Raw genomic sequence first — 22,167 nt, forward strand, 5'->3', positions numbered from 1 at the left:
GACACGAGGAGGAGAATAGTTTCACTAGCGACCTCAATGGTGGTCACGCAGCGAAGGAGATCTTAATTTGCCGAATTATGAGTGGTACTTCATGGTGGCTCCATTACAAGCGGTACTGGTATGGGCGGATACCAGGGGGTAATTGCTGACAAGCTTGCTGGGGAGCCTTCCGCCAAATCGCAGAGGAGAGGAACTATTGTGGGGCACAGTCTGGGCAAGGGGGGCCACAAATGCATTTCAGGTGGTACGAGAGGTCTGGAATAAACTTTTGAGGAAGATGCAGGTGCCAGGGCTTTATAGAGCAGACTTACCATGGGCTCAGATTTGGTCCTTTGGTCAGCAAAATGCCTAATGGGGTTCTAGAGCTTGATGTAGAAGAGATGTAGCTCAGTGGGGGCCCTATTTGTGGGGGGGCAATCTAAGATTTCTAGTGGACAGTTCCTGGACAGTTCCTGGCTTCTAGGACAGTGATTAAATGCTTAGCCAAAATGTGGACAGAGATACCAAAAGAACCGGCTACGAACCCATAGGTCTCGGGAGGACAGCTCAGTGGCAACGTGCTCGCCTTGGAAGTAAGACGACACAGAGCAACACAGGTTCAATCCCCGGGTCCGCGCTTAGAAACCTCTGGGTATTAAGCGCCTTATAAATAACCTATCATATCATATTAATGCAGGTTCTACTTAGGCAGGGGGACGAAAAGGCCAGGATCTCCCGAATTCATCAGGGAATATGAGGGCAGTTTCCTCTGGAGGACTTAGCAGTCAAGGCCAAATGGGAATGGGATGCAGGAGACCAGATCTCCGAAACAGATTGGGGCGCAATGGGGGAACAAGTCAGAAAAGTGTCAAGAAATGCTAGATTTCAACATATACTGTTCAATGTCCTCCACAGGGTGTATGTGACCCCCGAAAAATGACACGCAATGAACACCTTGAGTAGGGACTGCCCGAGATGTAGGACCGGACAGGCAGGGATCGGGCACATGATGTGGGGGTGCCCGGTGATTGCACGCTACTGGCAAGCAGTTATGTCAAAGATTAACGAACTGCTGGGTTCCAGCTTTGAAAACAAACCGATGTGTCTATGGGGACTTCTACCCGGTGGGAAGCGCCACAAAGTGAGGAAACGACCAGCCCGGTTTATGCGAATACTAGTGAAAAAGAGGTAAGCCATATAGTGGAACCAACCCCAGTACCCGTCCTTGGTACGATGGATGGGAGATATCCACAGATGGGGAATGGCAGAGTTAGATTTTCTACAGCAAACCAGAGACGCAAAATTAGAGCAAGAGAGGATAATAAACTGGAGCCAACTGCTGAACGAATTGCACTCCTCGACAGATCTGAAACCCCCTTGAACATCAGAGGTGGGGCGAACAAAGTCTAGAGGATATGAATATTACTGGGAAAAGGGAAATGAGGAAAGGAAATGATCGGAAAATGTGACACTGCTGGGGGAAACGTTGAACCGATGTACGGGATGTACATGATCGCTAGCACACTGTATTTTCTCAATCGAGACCACAAGACCAGTTTATGTAACCGTCAAAGTTGTAATGTGAATCTTATGTATAAAGAAAATGAATAAACAGAAGTATGAAGCTTTTCTTAAATCCATTTCAATATTTGTTGCTGGGACACAGCTGGATCACAGACACATTACGGAAAATAATAGAAAGGTATTAAATACAACTGATGGAGAGCGCATATGCACAAAAGCAATTATTTATCCTTACCTTCAACATATGGCCCGTCTTTTGGATGTTCGCGAACTCTTAAATTAAATGTTTTTGATGATTTCCTTCTCAGTAGATCCCTCACACGTTCATTATATATTTCAAGGTAGCTGTGAACATATAGCATTTTAAAGTTTTATATATACATATTAGACTAATTAAATGTAATTATAAAACGACAGTGAAAAAGATATGCCACATGTCAGGAAAAGCTTGCCCTCAATACATTCGATACAATTGTTCAGGCTTCAACAGGAATTCCTCTTACACGATGCAAACATTCACCATGCATTTGATAATATGTGCTTAGCAGAGGCACAACTAACATATTTCTCAAAATACATTTGCTCGTAACAGCAATAAAAACACAATAGAGTACCTTTGAACATATTCCAAACAGAGAAAGCTAAGTCTAACCTGTGTCCCTCTTCTCTCCCACGCACTTCTGCCAGAAGCCATCTGCTATTGTTCAGCAGCAGCAGAATCCAATGAGGGACAATGTGTGGTCACAGATGATCCAAGTGCAAAATATCAAGAAGTGTTATGTTCCTGATCAATCACATTAATTCGTGAGATATATCTTCTTTTTATATTGTTTTATTGGCATTTTGCAATAAGTAAAAAACAATCCCCTCCACACCACTGCCTCTGCCCACCCCTCCAAACCCCCCTCAGAGCTGCCCCCCTACACGCAGAAGGTTGTTCTAATACCCTTTAGGCTAGGCCTTGTCAGAAAATCGGACAATGTTTAGAATCTGTATGTTTTGCGGACACATCTTTAAGAGGAAGTATAGGCTAGTAGCATTCCCCAATCATCCCGAAAATGTCTTGGAATCCCCCTGGATATTATACATGACCCATTCCATAGCCTGGATGTGCCAGATCTTGAATAGCCACTCATGGAGTGTCGGAACTTCCCTGCTCTTCCGCCTTCGAGCCACCACCAGCAGCGCCGCCAGAAACGAACACCATGCATGCCTTGAATGAGGGCCTCCCCTGCAGCGCGGTTTCCCTAAACCCCAAAGTGCACATCCCCATCTCCAGCCGTAAGTCTTGGCTCAGCATTTCTTTCATTGACTCTTCCACCCGCTCCCAAAAAGGGAGTATGGCCGGGCAAGACCACCAGCTGTGTGCCCAGTCCCCTCCTCCCAACGCAACCTCTCCAGCAGTCCGGCTCTGCCCCTGGTTACATGGAACTAAGCTTTCCGGGTTATAATGCCACTGGGTAAGCACCTTACACCACATCTCTCTTAGCTAAATTGACCGGGTGAGCTTGGGTATGTTACCCCACAGGAATTCCCACTCTAGTGATATTTGTCGTCCCAGCGTTCTCTCCCATTTTTCCATGTAGGGCCATGTTCCTTTCACCGCCCCTCTCCGATGACCGCATATAATGAAGATACGAGATGTGATTCCCCCGAGTGAGATGTAAAATACTTCTTGAAGGTAGTAAATTGTCGGCTTGCCGCTAGTTTGTTAGCTGGGTAAAATACCCAATGCCAGAGCTGGTAGTACCGTAACCTGTCCCCCTCAGACAAGTCCAAGAACTATTCATTGCTCAAAAGACTTGATTTATTGTCCTTGCATGACATCTCTCAGTCTTGTGCACCCAGCCGCTCTCCACTTCCCATATTTATTTTGAATGCTCCCACTTCCAACCCTGGCATTAACTGTGGATTCCCAAACAGTGGCGTGAACAATCGTGGTAAGGTCAATATCACCCCTCTTTTTAATAGGTCATCCCACACCTCCCCCACCAATGCCATGATCTGGGATGCCCGCAAACTAGCTGGTCGGTCAGCCTTAGCCAGCCACAGCACCTCCGCCAAAGGGGCCCCCCACCACCACCCTATCCATAGGCACGCACATCTTGCTGTCCTCCCCAGTTAGCTACTGCTTTATTACATGCAGCTGGGCAGCCAGTTAGTATAATATGAAGTTGCGAACCGCCAGTCCCCCCTTGCTTGTCAGGGCCATAAGTACCCATAGCGACACTCCCTGCTTTTTGTTTCTCCAGATAAAAGCAGAGAGGAGCTGGTTGAGCGATCGAAAGAACTACCGGGGAAGAGGAACTGATGAGGCCTGGAAATAGTAGAGGAAGCGTAGAAAGGTCACCATCCTAATTGAGGCCATCCGTCGCATTCAGGATATATGAAGAGGGTTCCAACGCGTCAGGTTTGTTTTCAGAGCGTCAAGCAAATGTGGATGGTTCGCTGCATATAAGGCGTCTAGAGATTTCGTTACATGGACGCTTAACTATTTGATTCTCTCCATCACCCACTGGAACGCCCCTCTCAGGGCCCCCAGCAGTGTGAAGTTTAGCACCTCTGACTTGTGCGGGTTTATTTTTAACCATGAACATCCCCCTCCCCCCGAAGGACACAACCTCCGAGGCTACTGCCCCGACAGATGCAGTAGGCTCTGAAGTGCCAGCAGCATGTCATCAGCAAATGCCATTGTCTTGTAAACCACGCCCCCAGCCCCAAACAGGGTGCCACACTTCCTTTAATGGCAGGGATAATGTTTTCCAAAATTGAATTGCTTCCCCAATCCCTGACAATGCTGTACCGGTATTAAGTCTCCTCAATGTCATGACAAATTAGAAACCTAGGGGTCAGAAATGTGAGATGGACACTTCGGTATAAGTTTCCATTTTGTTAAATAAGGGTTGAAACAAACGCTTATCTTTCCCTAGCCTAACAAGGGTTTCCCTAACAACAAACTAAGGCGAAAGGAAAATGACTTAGTGTTCAAATGTATCAGTCCCACATGCTGATACATACAACAAAATCATACAGGAATTATTTGATGGATAAAACCTCATGAAAAACATATAAGTTGTAAACAGGAATCCTTGTGACCAGGGTTGGATCACCTTCCCTTGGATCAATTCAGGATGTTTCAAACCAAAGTTCAATTTCAGGAAAATTCTTTTCACAAGCCAAGTTCCACTCCAGGTTGAATATAAAGTTATTTTCTCTGAAGATCACATCATAGTTGTCCTTCATAAGCAACACCTTAGTCACAATGGTTATACAACAGTTCAAACACAGTAGTGGAATTGCCACTTCTTTTCCACCACAACCTTATACCACATTCATAGAACTTCAAGCTATCTCCTTCCTGGTCCACCCGCCTGCCAGGACTAACCACTATTTGTCCCTTTCTTGGTTTACTCGCCTGCCAGGATGAAAACTCCTACTACAGCAAATTTGTTCTCTGTGGTATAAGGTTTGCTCCAAACTCTGAAAGGAGAGAGTTGAACCAACAACTGCTTCCGAGTTTAGTCTCTTGACTTTTAACACAATTGGCTCGCAGCGTCTTCCACAGGTATACTGCACAAAACAAAAATGGTTTACTATTTGGCTTCAGCAAAGCAGGTTAAAATCTTCCCTTAATAGATATCCCTCCTTAGGTAAATTTTATCCACTTTGCGTGATTATCGCCCCTTCTTGGCTTTGACAATGCGGCTTACAATATTCTCCTATTCGATATCTCTTAATAGGAGAGTTGCGCCCAATTTGCTTTAATTTAAATGTTCGGCATTCAAAATGTGCACTACTATCATCGGTCTCGTTCCGAGCACCCCCGGGTCACCTGTATCAGGCCAACTCACTGGTATATCCTAGCGTCTCAGTCCGATTTGCCGGTTCTGCTTCTTCGTCCGTTGGGCTGCCACCAGCATTTGGTAGCTCTGGTCAGTCTGTCGCTGCTCGCGCTGGCTGTCAAAGGAGCTTTCGTGGTTCCTTACACTCTCCATAAAAGCAGGATACAGGACAGAGAGCTTTTCTCTCCCTAAGGACCGCTTCCCGCTGCGCAGCTTCTGCATACCACAGGAATCCCAGCATCAAACACAGTTTCTGCACAGCATTCCACTGTCAGCACAGCAACAACTCAACTACTGCTTCTTTTTGCTGCTCTCTCTTGGCTCGCACCTGAAAAGCCTTTATATGTTTAAAGTTCCTGCTCTCCTGTGGTTCATTACAACTACACCGCTCCCTACAGTTTGGTAACTCTGGACCCCTCTTCCTCTTCTCAGTGCTAAGATCATTATGGGACTTGTCCATAATGTTATTTGTTTTAAGATCAGTATCATCAATTGTACAATAAGCCATAAAGTCTGCAGGATCATTAGGGAAATTGTTCAGAGGCTTCTCTCATTCCTCCTGACCAGAGTTCCCTCCCATGTGATCCTCCCGCATATTACCAACCCCCGGATCAGGTAGCGGCTGCCTTTTTCCTGGCCACATGTGATGGGGTCCAGGTCACGGCTTTTGCGGGATGATCACCTCTGATTCACCAAATAAGGTACCTGAATGACCCACTGTATCACCCAATCCGGGGCGGTAGAGAAATCCCACTTGCTGAGACCCCTGTGAAGAGCCAGGACTGAGACGTGGACACAGAGCTCCTATTTGTGGCTATAGACTTATCCAAAATAAAAAGGGGTTGGAAAACACCTTGCTGTCCCGACTAAGAGGTATTTACCTAGCTCAACCATAAACCAAGGGTCTGTCAGATGTCAAGATGTCCAACGCAAAATGTCCTGTGTCAGAAGAACAAGTTACTTACCAACTGGTAACGTTCTTTCGACTGGATGATCCTCCAACGTATTCCACATCTTTGACATGTAATGTCCACAGCTGTGTACTTCGGAAATTTTTTGGCAGAGGGCGTCCTGCGTCGATGGCATTGGGTCGATGTCCCTCGAAGGCTTCCATCGAGGGCGACGTCACCGGATGTTATAAATAGGATGCACTGCACCCGTAGCCTCAGTTTATGTTTTTTCCTCCATAACGTGCAACATGCTCGTGCACAATGCCTGCTTGACTGCACATAGCCTTGCGGGAACGTAAGCTGCAATAGCATAGGAAATTCTCCAGAGGGGCAGGCTGGGAGGGCGATATGGAATATGTTGGAGGAACATCCAGTCGAAAGAACGTTACCAGTTGGTAAGTAACTTGTTCTTCAAATGGATTGTGTCCTCCAACGTATTCCACATCTTTGACAGACTCCCAAAGCAGTACCAGAAAATGGAGGAGGGAAAAGAATTGAGAAAACCCAATCAGATGGCAGAATAAAGAACCGCCTTACTACGGGCCATATCTTGACCATCGAGCGTATCCAGGGAGTAATGTTTGACAAAGGTATGGATAGAAGCCCATGTTGCTGCGTCGTGTGTCACAAATATTCCTAATAGGAACTCCCCGCTGCAGGGCTGTGGAAGTAGCCACGCCCTAGTGGAATGAGCTTGCAACCCTTCGGGAGGGTCCTTGCCCGCCAATCTGTAACATTCATAATGGTGAGGATAATTCACCTGGACAAGGTCTGTTTGGTAACAGCCTGGCCCAATCAGTCTGCAGCATACCCCACAAAGAGTTGATCGTCCACTCTGACCCTGGACATCCTAGAAATATAAAAGCTCAGAGCTCTCCTAGGGTCCAACCTATGGAGTCACTCCTCTTCCTTACCAGGATGAGGAGGAGGATAGAAAGAAGGAAGGAAGTACCACTTTCTGGCTTAGATGAAACTGAAGACACTGCATCCGGCAGAAAAGAAGGACGTACCCTCAGTAAAACCCTATTCTTGTGGAACACAGTAAAGGGCGGCTTAAATGAAAGTGCCTGCAATTCACTCACTCGGCGAGCGGATGTAACCGCAACCAAGAACACCGTCTTGAAAGACAACAGTCTCAAAGGACAAGAGTGCAAAGGTTCAAACGGAGCACCCATCAGGAATTTCAAGACCAATTCAGATCCCAAAACGGCACCTGAAATGGGGACGGCGGGAACACATTAGTGAGCCCTTTAAGAAATTGGGAAATCAAAAGAATCTTAAAATAAGATCATTCTTCAGACGAGCGCTTGAAGATAGACAGCGCCTCCAGGTAACCTTTAATGGTACCTACTTTAAGGCCCCTGTGGGTCAAAGAAAGCAAGAAAGACAGTACCACTGGAATGGAACACTGAAAAGGATCAACATTTTGTCCTCTGCACCAGTCGCGCAACTTACGCGAATGGCAACGGTACAGTGATTTGGTTGCCGGCCGCCTGGCCGAAAGCAACACCTCCATCAAGTGCCAATCCTTACATCTCAACCTTTCAGATACCAAGTGTGAAGGTTGAGAGTCTTGACCTCTGGATGGAGAACGAGAACGAGAGCGAGAACGAGAGCGAGAGCGAGAGCGCGCGCGTGCGCGCGTGTGACAATCCTCTCCGTGGAGGACTGATGGAAATTTCTAGAAGGTCCGGGTACCACACTCTCCTGGCCCAATCCGGAGCAATCAGGATCATGTGGGATCCAAACCTCTGCAACCTCTTTAACACTTGAGTAATGACAGGGACCGGAGGAAAGGTGTACAGAAGTGGGAATGGCCAATCCACGACGAATGCGTCTCCTAGGGCTCCTCTCACAGGAAATTCCCTTGAGGAGAATCTCTCGCACTTCCGGTTGGCACTGGTCACGAAGAGATCCACTTGTGGGGTTCCCCAAAGGGCAAAGATCTCCATAAGAGAGACCGTGCTCTGCCTGCTCAGAGCAACCGCTGCCGCATTCTCCTCTCTGCCCAGATGAACAGCCGAGAGTGATATTCCCTGCTGGATTGCCCAGAACCAGAGCTGCAACACCTCTCTGCACAATGGGAGTGAACCTACCCCCCCCTTTTTTGTTGAGTTAATGCATGGCCACTGTTTTGTCCGTCACGATCAGGACACTCTTCCCCCACACAGACGACAGAAAAGCTTTCAGGGCAAGCCTGATGGCCCTCAGCTCTAACAGGTTGATGTGGAGTTTGAACTCCGATGTAGACCAACGACCGCTGGCGGTCAAATCATTGGCATGAGCTCCCCATCCCGCGTCCGTCACTACAGTCACCTCTGGCAATGGTTGCCAAAACGGCTCCCCCTTCATCAGGTTCCCCTCGTTGGCCCAACACAGAAGATCCTGTGACACAGAGTGGAATCTGAACGGGATCCAACATCTTGCCTGAGAATTGTGACCACTGCATCTTAAGGACACATTGCAGGGATCTCATCCTCAACCTGGCCTCTGGCACCAGAAAAATGCTGGATGCCATGAGGCCCAGCAACCTTAAGAATTCGAAAGCCGGGAGACACTGGGCATGTTGAAACTTGTCGACCATCTGCACACTGTGATGAGCCCTCACCTTGGGAGGCAAGCACTTCCACAAGGACTTGTCCAACACAGCCCGATCTACTGGAGGTGTTGGGGAAGGCGTCAGATGCGACTTCTTGAAATTGAGGGAGAAGCCCAGCTTGTGAAGGGAGCAGCAGGTGAGACCGAGATGATCCGTTGCTTGCTCGGGAGAACGCGCACAGATCAGCCAGTCGTCCAGGTAGGGGTAGACGTGAATCCCCCCTTGCCTGAGATACGCTGCCACCACCACCATTAGCTTGTTGAAGACCCTCGGGGCGGAGGTCAATCCGAATGGCAGGACCCGAAAGTGAAAGTGCGAGCTGCCAGCCGCAAAGCTCAGGTACTTTCTGTACTTTGGATGAATCGGCACACTAAAGTAAGCATCCTGTAGGTCCAGAGACACCAATCAATCCTGAAGTTGAAGGGACTGGAGGACCTGAGAAAGAGTGATCATCTTGAACTTGTCCTTCCTGAGAAGTTTGTTCAACCAACGCAAGGCCAAGATGGGTTTCAATCCCCTGTCTTTCTTTGGAATAAAAAAATATGGGGAATACCATCCCTTGTTCCTCTCCGCTACAGGCACCAGTTCTATAGTGCCTTTCTCCAGCAGGGTCAAGATTTCCTGCACAAGGAGCGGATCTGGAAGCTTCAAAAAGAGATTCCCCGGTGGATTGTCGTGAGGCTGCTTTAGGAAGGGAAGGCAGTAGACGTGGGCTATTGTATCCAGACCGATGCATCCGAAGTAATAGCAAAACCATTCTTCGAGATGCTGAGACAGTCTGCCCCCAACCATCAAACAATGGAACATGGCCTCATGCTTGTTTTGGAGCGGCTGCGGCAGGCCTGAAGGCAAAGAGGAAGCTGCCCGAATGGCTTTGGCGCCCCCATTTCACCAACCATCACGGGTACTTTATCTTTGGCCCCTTTGACTGGCGGCTCCTCTCGTCCTACCAAAAGAGGAGTAGTAATGAAAGGAACCTCCCCTCCACTGCTGTCCCCTAGGATGAAAAGGCAGAGATTGAAGCACAGCTGCACTCAAAGATTTAGCCGCAGCTTTTGAGGTCTGCAACCTCTCAAGGCTCTCGTCAGCCTTGTTGGCAAAAAAAATGCGCGCCATCAAAGGACATGGTCAAAAAATGGGTTTGCACATCCGGAGGAAAACACGACTTCCTCAACCACGCAAATCTGCCTATAATGGTGCTCGCAGCCATGGACCAGCTAACACTGTCGTCCGTGTCCAATCCCGACTGAAGGGATTCACACATGGCATTGTTGCCATCTTGCACGAGAGCAAGGAACCCATCCCTTTCTTCCCCTTCGGGAATAGGCTCAGCCGCTAGAGAAACATAATTCCACAGAGTGTGTGAAAATCTTTTAAGGCACAAGTGTAGTTGTTTTACTTCAGCCCCATAATCCCTGCAGAAAACACTGTTTGTCGTCCCTATCAGGAGGGGTGGTAGGCTACGCCGCCTGCCTCGAAGTGGCCGTAGCCGCCTGAACCACCAAACTCTCGGGAGTGGGGTGAGAAGAAAGTTAGCTGGGGTTGCTACTAGAAGGGCAGTATTTTTTAGTTAATGATTTGTTAACCACCGGAAGAGATTCCAGTGTCTGCCAAGCAGCCGCCACCCTTTTCTGCAACTTCAAATGAAAAGGTAACACCGGGTCAGAGGACGGACCTTGATCCAAATTATCAGTTAAATCATCCTGAACAAAAGCTTTCAGAGGACTAGACCAATCAAGATACTCAGTCACCCTAGCCATCAGTCTCATGTAGGATGACTAAGCATGAGCCCCAGGCTCAGGTCTGCCAAACTCCACCTCAGGGGAAGTGTCCAAGACACTGGCATCATGAAGAGATTGACGTAACTCTTCCAATTGACTGTCACTGGAAAAGACAGGAGCCACATCAGCCTCCACAGGGTCAAATTCCAAATCTGACCTCTCCTCAGCCTCATAGATATCATCCAGAGGGAGAAAATAAAATCCTGCCTCGGGACAGAAGAGGGTCTGGAATCCTTAACAGGCCTCACAGACTTGGAAGTAGCCTTCCTTGGAGGATCCACAGTACCAGGGACCTCCGGTGCTGCGGGCTGGTGTGAAGGCAAAGCTTCGACATCCGTATCCGATAGACACAGCGCCGATGGAGTCGACGCCGACCTCGAGCCCTTACCAGATTTCTGCAGTCTCGCTGGGGACGAGGACCGAGACCTGGAAGCACGTCTCTGGCGATCAACCTGAACCTTGTCCGAACAGGACCTCCAAGGTTCCCGATGAGAATTGCACGGAGGACCTGAGCCCAAAGGCATACGAGCCACGGACCGAGAACGTTCCCTGCCAGCTTCTTCCAAAAGGTGCGGACGGAACTGTGCCCTGGGATTGAAAACTCGTCAGCATCTGTTCCCTGAAGGCTTCCCATTCCTCCGGAGTTGAGGACTTCGTAGGACAAGCCACTTTCCTCGCTGCACCATTCTTCGAGGAGGACGGGTAGGCGACCAGTGACGGCGCTTCCGGGAATGCCGAGACGAGGACGACGACTCTGGGACCAAGACCCCCGGTACTCTTTCCTACAAGGAGAGTCGTCCCTCGAATCGTCGGTGGATATCCCCTTAGCAGCTTTACGGGACTTGCTGTGTTTGGAACCACTACCTACCTGTAGCTTCCCCTTATGCTCCCGCAAGGTCTTAGCAGTCAGCGACTGGCATTTGGAACAGTCGTCGGTGTTTTGATTCTTGCCCAGACACCACAAACAAATGCGATGCAGGTCCGTAATCGACATCTTAGACTTGCATTTCCGGCAAGTCCTACAGCCAGACAGAGGAGTCAGAGGGGTTGAAGAAGACATATTCATGAGGAATACACAAGAAGCAAACACGTTTGCAGAAAAAAACGGAACTGAGGCTTCAGGCGCTGTGCGTCCTATTTATAACATCCGTTGATGTCGCCCTCTATGGAGGCTTTCGAGGGACATCGACCCAACGCCATCGAAGCAGGACGCCCTCAGCTGAAAAAGGGCCGAAGTACACAGCGGTGGACATTACATGTCAAAGATGTGGAATACGTTGGAGGACACAATCCATTCGAAATACCTTTCTGGCCCTCACATTCTAAAAGTAACTAAGGTGTAAAGGATAATGTCTTTGACCTTAAAAATGCACAAATGTTCAAGTACAAAAGGAAAGCCGTAAGTCCAACACAAAAGTTCCCAATGGATAAAGTTCATAGTTCCAGGGGATTGCGCCCTTCCACAGGTTCTCTTCAAGACACTTTAAACTCCTAAGGTATGATTCTTCCTTGGATTTCTCGGATTTAAAAAAACAACTTGTAAATAAAACAACTTGACTGTTTAGTTCCAACTTCGTAGAATACCTGGTGTACTCCCAGGCCAGGTTTCTTCTCCACTTTAATTTAACTCTTTACTCACAGTCTTGGCTTTGCCTGGTATATTCTCCTATCAGGACGTACTTGTGTGATGCACTCTCCTGCCAGGGCTTTTCATGTGTTTCACTTAACACACTTGCAAACGTGTATATATCTTGCATTCATTTGGTTATTACCATGTTGGAAATATTGGGTTTCACATTCCCTTTGATATGCTTCATTTACTTTTATTTGTCCTTGGTAAGGTTGCCAAAGTACGCTGGTGTCTGTTTCTCTCCTGAGGACACACTGGCTTTTTTGACATTCTTCAGTTCTCCCGTGGCAAATGCAAAGCAGCGCTTCAGGCATCCCATTCCCACAAACTTTGTTATGCAGCTTCCGCGTTCTCCCCAGCTCCCGCTTGCCTGATGTTTGCTTCTCTGTGTTCGGGTGGCGTGGATACTGCTCTCCGGTTCCTGCGATTGCCAGGAAGTCTTCCCTCTTCCTCTCGCAACCTCTAACCGGCGAACTTCTTGCAGTCTTCTTCCTCTGGCATTTCTCCCCGAGTTGGCTGGCTCCACAGGCTTCTCTGCAACACAGTAGTGCCTCAGTCGGTACTGAGAGGACAAGGCTTTCCCAGGCAGCGTTCCTCCTGTTACAGCTGGTTAGGATTTTTAAATGTTCCCGGCACCTATCATGCATTCGCAACCACTAGTGCGCATCTTGTACTTCTCGCCTTTACTGTTCCTCATTGCTCCATTCAGCTTTCTCGTCAAGGTACTTTGGCAAGCATGGAAATGGTAATCAGTTTCTGTTAACTTATCTATAGAACATTGGAAGTTATTATCAGTAGTTCCCATAGATGGTTGAAGGGAGCTATTACAATATGTCATTAAGGCATGGGGAATAGAAAGGGTATACCTAAGAAGAAAAGGGGGATACATGTCTCAGGAGAAGATATCGTGTCGCCCCTCTCACCCCCCATGTGGTCCTCCCTCATACAGCCGCCCCCAGGTTCAGGATCAAGTAGAAGCTGCCGTCCCCTGGCCACATGGGGAGAGGTTACCGCTGGGAAAGGAGTGATGATATCATCAGATTCATCACACACCCTAAAGGAAATAGCAGTGACTTTTCTTTATTAATTTGAAAACCCGACAGTTTACAAAAGGACTCCACGGGAATGGGTTCACAGAAGCATCGACACCATTGCTAACGGTGCCGGTGCTTCTGTGATGGATCCGCCTGCCGTGGCTGCTGCACCCGGCAGGGTCAGACCTGTCTGGCGCAGCAGCTCTGGCAGGTAGATTCGGAGTGTGGCGGCCCAGAAACAAGGGTGCCGGTTAGCTTACCAGCACCCTTGTTTCTAGACCGCCACACTCATAATGAGGCCCAATATGTCTCACCCCCTGCTAATATACCCACTCTCTCAATTTTCTCAGAGAATATCACATTAACAGTTCCAGCGCTACTGAAAATAAAATAGGAGATACCGGATATCCTTGTCTCGTCCCTCTTACCAAAACACACTGTTGCAAAATCCAATTGTTTGTTTTTACCCTTGCCATTCGTTTATTATACAGTAACTGCAACCACCGGCAGAGGTCACCAAACCCAAAAGATCTCATTATCTTAAACAACCATCGCCACTCTAGAGTCGAAGGCCTTCACCACATCGAAGGACGCCATCGCCAGTTTCCCTTCCGAATCCCAAATCTCCCCCATTACATGGTGGAGGCGACAAATTCATTATGGTGTTCCGCCTTTCTAGGAATAAGTATTGATGTGAAGGACCAGCATCAGCGCCACTCTAGAAAGTCTAGTGGTCAAAATGTTCCCCAGTATTTTTGCATCTACATTAAGTAACGAGATGAGATGATAAGAGTTGGATCTTAATGGATCCTTTTCCCTTTCAACAGAACTGTGATGACAGTCTCCCTCATAGAGGTTAGGAGAATACCAGATTCAAGCGCACTGTCATATACCTTTTTTAACTGAGGGACAAGTACGTCAGCTTACTTACAATAGAATTCCACTGGGACTCCATCACTACCCAGAGACCTATTCTTTTGCATCGACTTGAGCGCTAAAATGTATGTCCGACTCTTCGATAGTTCCTTCCAACCCCTTCCGGAGATCATCAGCTAAGACCAGCATCCGCACCTGGTCCAATTACTCTCCCACATCTTCCTTAGACTACAGGCCTCATTACGAGTCTGGCGGTAGCCGTGCCGGTAAAACCGGCAAGCTGGCCACCGGACTCGTGATTTTTCCGGCTCCTGGCTTCCCAGAATTAACCGGGGTATTACGACCCCGGCGTTCCGGGAAGTCAGGCGCTGGAAAAATGCTATTCCCCATTGCCATTTGAGTCCCATAGGACTCAATGGGGATGATGGTAGCACCGGCACAGTTCTAAATGGTGCCGGTGCTACTGTGAAAGTCTGCAAGTGGGTGCCATTCCGCCCGCCAGGTCAGACCTTGCGGGTGGGAGGGCATCCAGGCCGCAAACTTGTTCTCTACCGGTCCAGTAACAATGGTGCCGGTAAGCCTAAGCCTGAAACAGCTTGTTAATACCTTGCTGAGAACATACCAGAACTCCCAGACTCATTCAGAATTCATGTAATTGGAAATCTTGATTACTCTTGCCATATCAACCAGGCCACCAAGCGTCTTGTCCCCTTTCCCCATGGATACTGACATTTCATCTGCCATCGTCAAATTTCGACAAGGACTCTTGCACTTTTTGGTGGGAAATCAATGCCTGTGCCGAAGCGTCTCCTGTCTGCAGACCCCCCCCCCCCATCATATCTTTTTCCAACCGCTAACTGCCCTATTTTCATCAATGAGTCATTCAACACCTTACATACCCCGACACACATCGTAGCCTTGAAGGCTTTCCCACAAAGTCCCCACATCTTCCACCAATCCTTCATTTAACTCAAAGAACTGAACAATCTCTTCTCGCAAAGTTACACTAAACACCACATCATCTAGTGCAGTTGCCTGTAAGCGCCACATCCAAATCAGCGATTTCATCCGGAATCCCAGCAATTGCGTTGCCAGAGGTGAATTATCCAAGAGGATCCTTCCCAGATATAGCTTATCTGAAAACGTATGGAAATGTTCCCTACCCACAAAAATATATTCCAGACATTAGGGCAACCGTGTAACCCTAAAAATATGAATAACCCTCTCCTGCCCAAGTGACTCTCTCCACAAGTCCAAATCCCTGATGCCCCTCAGTAATGATGCAGCCGCCTGCTGTTTTAAAGAAGCAGATTTTCCGATGCCACCCATATTTGGATTCGGGAGACAATGAAAGTCACCTCCCTAAATAAAAAATCCATCCCTATAACACCCTATCAGATCATCAATATTGGGCGCATAGAAGTTAACACATAGGTCCCTACCTTCCAGATTCCTGAGTAAAACGGTGGTCTTCTCAGCATCATCATTTAGAACGGTTTCCACCTGTATTGCAACTCCAGGAGATACCCAGATTAACACTCCTGTAGAGTAAGAAGAATATGACGTTTCGACTGTATGTCCTCTGTAAGGAACTCATGGAGGCAGCAGTAAAGACAGACAAGTGATCACAGTTCAAGGGCGTTTATTAAACTGTATATGCAGGTTGGAAAAACGCCTAATCTAAGTAAGATGGGAGCAAGCTACGACCATCAAATTATAAGGCAGCCCCCTAGTGCTGTCTTGTCAAATAAAAGGGCCTATACTAAGAAAAACCGATTGCCAATCCTTATGCTCAATACCAACAAAGAGTGTGGGATAGGAGTCAAAGGAAAGAAGAAGAAGTGTTTACAAATAATAAGTCAGGATGCAGTAGTTTGGTCTCCCTTCTCCACGTTTTGAGCACGGGACAAGGTGGAACTCCTGAGCACAGCACACGCTCGATCTGCCCTAGCAGTTCCACTCAGCTTATCAGAGCCTTCGGTGGTTAAGTCTCTTTTCTACAGAAAGTCTCTTGCCTCCGCGGACCTGATGTCATCAACCAAATAATAAACAAACATTCCTTTCTGTTTCCACATGTGGTGATGCCTTCTCACCCCTGGATCCTCCTCTTTCGCGCTCAGGTCCTTCTCGAATGTTCACTTCCCTCTGTCGGGTTCACTACGGCTTTTAACACGATTTCCTCTTTGACATTCACGAATATTAATGTCTTTTTAAACTGTTCACTGTGGTCATCGCTCTCCCGGGTTCACTCTTGTCAACACACTGTTATCCGGACCTATGGCTTCGCCTCTTTTTTATCGGCATCCCTCCATTGGTTTCACTCTTGCCAACTTTACGATGCAAGATTCGCTTCCCTTAGCTTTACAATCACCTATCGGTCAAAGGCTTTCGACTGTACAGAGGATTTTACTAGACCCCTGTATGGCCACTTTCACCCCCTTCTCGCCTTTCTCCCAAGGCTTTCTGGTAACAGTAGTTTCAAGGACAGGGTAATCCGCCAAGACTGTTCTATAGCTGGCTTTTCCCTTGCGTATCATCAGTTCTTTGTACTTTCTTTAATCAACCGCTTGCTACTTTCGTTCCACACAATTCGGTTTCTTATCAGCTCTCCCCTCAACTCACCGGCTGTGATGAACCGGTTGGCTTTTCTTGTCTCTTGAGTCAAGCCCGGTACCACAGTGGCAAGGGTCTCCTCTCAGCTTGTTTATCAGTGGAGGAGGGCCTTGTGTACCGTTGACACCTGCTGCAACACACGTTGGCTTTTGTTCACAGTGTTACGATTCCTTCTGTGGAGGTTTCACGGGCCTGGCTGGGCAAGGTCGCTTCTCTCCTTGTCACCCTCTCAGATCGCGCCATCTTTCTCCTCCTCTTGAACTGCCATACTTCTATAGCTCTCTCGTCATGCGGTCCTCCTTGCTCATATTGTGCTCTCGTGCTCCACCTTTTATCCCTGTGGGGAAGGGAAAGAGCCGTCAGGTGTGTACGATTCTGGTCAATTGCCTTATGTGAGTGACCCTTGTGGTGGGACATGTCAGGGATCTGGTGTTTGACAGAGTAGGATGGGGAAAAGGTGTTAAGAAGGGGGATACCGTGTTTCACCTGTTGGTGTTCCACTTCCACTCCCCGAGGACCCCCCCATCCAGGTGATCCTCTCTCTCCTGGCCACCTGGAAGTCAGATCCCTGGGAACTAGTCAGCGAGACACCTTCAGAATTCTCACACCTCCCCATTTCCTCCTGAAATAGTCTAAATCCTTTGTCAGCAGGAGTGTTTCCTTCAGCATTGCTAATTGCATCCCATTTCTTCAACAAAAAAGTTTTTTTTAAAACCACTGACATACACTTCATTCTTTTTCCCAAGCCTTTAACATTCCACATCCCAATCTTTAGGCCCTCTTTTCGCAAAACACAAGGTAATAAGGAACACAATCCCTCCAAACTCCTGCCCCGACTGGTATCTCCGTTCCGAGAAACTCTCCAATATGCATATCAGACATGACCGTAACAACCCTCAGCACAACTGATTTAATCCCATTTTCCTTCCAAGCCCACTGACCGTCCAACATTTTAACTGCCGAACAATTCCCCCATTCTCCACCACACCCTTCCCACTCCCATTCTCCCCGCCTCTCTCCCTCCCTCCCTCTTTCGCATCCAAACTCCCATAGCTCCCTATCCCCAACTGTTCCCCTGTCTTCCTTTACTTTACTTTTAATTAATTTATTCAGGTACTACCAACTGGCCCGGAAGCATACAGGTGCCCGGAACTAGAGTCCTAACAGAAATGGTAATGGACAAAACAGTCAGACCTACACAATGCAGTCTAGGCTAAATAGATGCCTAACTAAAAAGGAGCTTGTTCCCCCCCCCCGCTTTGCAACGCCATCCACTCCCATCTCCCCTGGCGGTCGACTTTAGCATCCAGAGGTTTCACCCATGTCCAAATCCCAGCCATCCCGTTTTTCAACTCCAACCTTCCATAACAGTGCCTCCACACACCTTGCTCCTTTTTCGACAATCCTCATCAAATTCTTATGAACTGCTGATCTAACGCATCCAAATTAAATTAACCCGGGTAGGGCCCGGGAGCCCTCTCCCCTCATTGTTCTCCCCAATTACATTCGATGTCCAGACGTCCAACCAATTCCAGGCCTACGTGAGAAACCTGAAGGTACTCTCACAACCACTCCCCAGGGACCTTCTGCTCAGGTGGCCAGGGAAGGGCCATCTCTTTTGGATCCAGACCCTGGGGGTGGTCAAGCGAGGGAGGAGGGTGCCGGATGGCGATACATGGTATGCCCCCTTTCCCAATACTGAGTTACCCACTCTCTCGGCCTTCATGGGCTACTTCCATTCATGCCCTGTTTATCCCTGTGAGTACCAACCAAGTACTGACAAAATGAAGAAGCAACTATAAGTAATGCACACATCTATTACAAACACCACTCTAGTACTGGGACGAAGAAAAGGGGTATGAAGGCCTCCAATACTGAAGGTCAGGAATGGACCATTTATTGGGTTCATTATGGTCAGGCAAGACAAGTCAACGACTCACAACTGGGGCCCTTAATAGGGCTCAGGTGTATAAAGGGAGGAGACCTAAGCAAGCAGGAGAGGGAGAACGCTGTGGTGGAACGTGATCAGGAGGTCTGAATGCTGGCAACAATCCCGGAGGACTGGCGTGTGCCCGGCGAGTAAGAGGAGTCCAGGTGGACTGCTCCTGGCTATAGAGAAGGAGAGCGGGAGCAGCAGTAACCGCTGCTGTGGAGATGTGGAGATGCCGGAGTGTCAGAAGACACGGGAAGACTGGAGCGCTCCCAGGGGACCGCATGCAACTAGCGGTCCACAAACCTAAACAAATGGGAATTATATTGAATACCAAATTGAATGGAAATTGCAGTTTGAATGAAACCACGCTATAAAGAATAATGAACTAAAGGGAAAGTGCTTTTTGAATAAAATCACAACATATGAAATACCGAACAAACATTTGAAGTGAAACAGAAAGATTGAATTTCAGACTGTATGTTAGCAGCACTACGAGCTAAACGAAAAAAGATTGAAAAATGAACAAACACCCGAGTTCAAAAATAACCAATGTGAGAAAGAACCATAAGTGAAACAAGAGACTGATGCAGAAGAGTGTTACACTAATCAAAGAGAATAAATATGTGAGATGTTAGAAGCCTGAAGCCAAAGAGCCTCTGAAGGAGCCAAACAAGGTCAATGGGAACTTATGGTTGCACAACCTGCCATGGGTGGACTGTGTGGTCTGACAACTGGGCCTAGACTGGGGAGTTCCCACTGTGAAGATCACAGACATTGCAAAGCACGTCAAGGAGAATCACAAGGTTCCCGGTTGCGTGACCTGTGATAGGTGGACCGTGTGGTCTGACATCTGCGCCTAGACCAGAGAGACCTAAAAATGGTGACAAGCAAAAGACCTTGTGAATAAACCACATAGAACTGTGAACTGAATACGAAAACAAGCCTGAAGGTGGGTCAAGTGGACCTATTGTTTTCTTGTATTCAACATTTGAAATCAGTATAAGTACAGTGAAATCTTGGGGATGGGAACCATGAGAGTCAAAGGAACAGAGAAACGCGGTCTTGTGGAAGAGAACCTCAAGACCTGGCAGAACATTGGTAAGGCAAGCAACTATTGGAACAGTTTTAAACTTGGGATAGGGAGCCCAAGAAGAACTTTAAGCTAAGAATAGCTGAGACTTTACGTTTGAACACTTTTGTGTTGATTAAGAAGAACCCCACACCATGTTTATTTTTAGACGCGAGGGCAAGCATAGGTTTCGACACAGAGTTCTTAGTTTTCTTCAGGTAGGGAAATCCCCACCATAGTTATAGGGCAAGTTAGGCCTTACACAATTCTGATACTTAATAAAGGTTCTACTGTTGAATTGGAAATCTGTTGTCTGTGCCATCTTTTGATACCATGCCGGTCTCAAACCTCCCAGAGAGACGTGAAGAAATGCAATATCCTGTCCGCCACCACCTTCGAGTTGGCCAGAAAGAGCATCGTTTTATGTAGATTTCGTTGTGCGGGCATCTGCGTACTACATCAACGGATTGATGCAGTTTTTGGATCTGCTGTGTGCAATCGGGAAATAGAAGGATCTTGGCGTGCCTCAACTCAAAGCGACCCTGCTTGCGGGATTCCTGAAGGATCGCATCTCTGTCGCAATAACTAACATTTTCACCACTATCGCTCTAGGTGCCCCCCAGTCCAGGGTCTAGCCAGTACTCTGTGCGCTGTCTCCTCTGTGAATAATTTCGAAATGCCCTGCAGCTTCAGCTTAGCCAGTATTAGATCCTCCACATTCAGTTCAGTGCTAGGGCCTTCCTCGCCTTCTGGCACACCCACCAGGACTATATTGCACCTGTGTGAGTGCCCCACTGCATCTTCCACCTTCAGCTCTAGGGCACGTGTTGCCCCAACCAATCCATTGACCTGATTTCTCAGCTGAACCATCTCGTCGTCCACATTACTGACCCTCTGCTCCACTTCTGTTGCTCTTTCGCTGACCATACATAGGTCTGCCCGAACCAAGGAAACATCAATCCCCACTTCCTTGGTTTGTATTGCAGTCATCAGTTGTTCCATGGTGACCCCTTGCACCTTCTGGACATCTCCACCTTCCGGATTTCCCTCCCTCTCAACCGGCTGTCCTGCAGTGGGCTTCACACCCATCTATTGATCCATCTTGTGTTGCCCAAGCACCATTGTAAGCACTGTGAGAAGGAAGTATGGGCCCACTGTCCACTTGTGAGTGTATCCAAGCAAAAACTGCTTGGCTGATAAGGTCCAGAACGCAATCCAGACCAAGGGGAAAAGGCCAACACCACCTGCTGTGGAATTGGTCCTCATTTGCCCCGCTGCGTCTTGTGTAGGCTACACTTCCTATAGAGTGGGAGCTCCAACCTTCAGGGCCCCATGTGCATTGCACCCTGAAGCATATTTCCACAGCAGCAGATACCTACATTTCGAAGTCTGCCTCCACCAGTTTACAAGACCCACTCTGCCAGCTCTCCTACTCCTGTACCTGCCTTATCTCACAAGCTTCAGGTGCATACAGAGAACACCTCCCTGACTGTGACCTGGCCTCCTACTCCCAGCCAACCTTGCAGTCTCAGAACCTTCGGTATTTCCTGTCCCCACCGGCACTGTCGGTGCCCTGTCGTGCCCGGTGGTGTGCCACCACTTGCCGGCGCTTTATCTCCTCTTGGGCGGTGGGGGGACATAACCAGCCCCCACCCCTCTCACCTTTCCGGCAGCAAACGGGCTACTAGTATCTTTCTCCAGTCGGCATTCGAACAATCCCTGCATTCGCTGCGCAGAGCAGCGAATCTCCGACTCTCGATCTCCTTGGCACTATGTCCCGGTTGCCACTGGCCCACGTCCCTCTGCGATCCAAATCCCGATCGGGGAGCTCGCCGCTCTGCTCCACCGCTCGGGGATTGCGCCGCTCTGCTCCACCGCTCACCCCTGATCAGGGTCCACCACCACTTCAACAATGTTAGGGAGAACTCGCCAAATGTGCTAATTTCCCTTACCTTTTGAGACCCCCAGCAACTTTGCTGGATTTCTAGGATTTGATTTTTTACCTGGGAAGAGTGTGAGCTTTTTTTCCCACTCTTCCATGTATTTTGTGTTTTTTTTACTTTTGTGTTCTTTGGTAATGGAGTTTTTAAAACAACCTCCATGGCATCATCTTTTTCTGTGTCACACAGCACCTTCAGTGCAGTGGCACAGGGGTGTCTTTCAGACTCCCCAAGGTTTAAATACCTTTCCTGGGACGGACTATGGTCTCCCAAGGCATGTAAAGTTAAATTGACTTTACTAGTCTCTTTAAATGTACTGACCCAGCACACCCTATCTTACTATAGAGTGCTGGAGGGGTTGCTTAGCTTCCCCGGAGTCAAAACACTCATGTAACAA

The 22,167-nt window shown here is 48.1% G+C and overlaps 1 protein-coding gene across 6 annotated transcripts in view; it reads right to left on the minus strand.

The window, feature by feature from the left end:
- KIF16B (kinesin family member 16B) overlaps positions 1–22,167 on the minus strand; it is a 3,050,718-nt gene that overhangs the window by 2,360,091 nt on the left and 668,460 nt on the right. For all 6 annotated transcript variants that reach the window (XM_069608346.1, XM_069608345.1, XM_069608343.1 and 3 more), the window contains one exon: positions 1,739–1,848. In XM_069608346.1, coding sequence (XP_069464447.1) covers positions 1,739–1,848 — 110 coding nt within the window. The remainder of the gene's footprint in view (positions 1–1,738; positions 1,849–22,167) is intronic.

The sequence above is a fragment of the Ambystoma mexicanum genome, chromosome 4q, assembly GCF_040938575.1.
Source record: "Ambystoma mexicanum isolate Mex_15411 chromosome 4q, UKY_AmexF1_1, whole genome shotgun sequence".
Taxonomy (NCBI): domain Eukaryota; kingdom Metazoa; phylum Chordata; class Amphibia; order Caudata; family Ambystomatidae; genus Ambystoma; species Ambystoma mexicanum.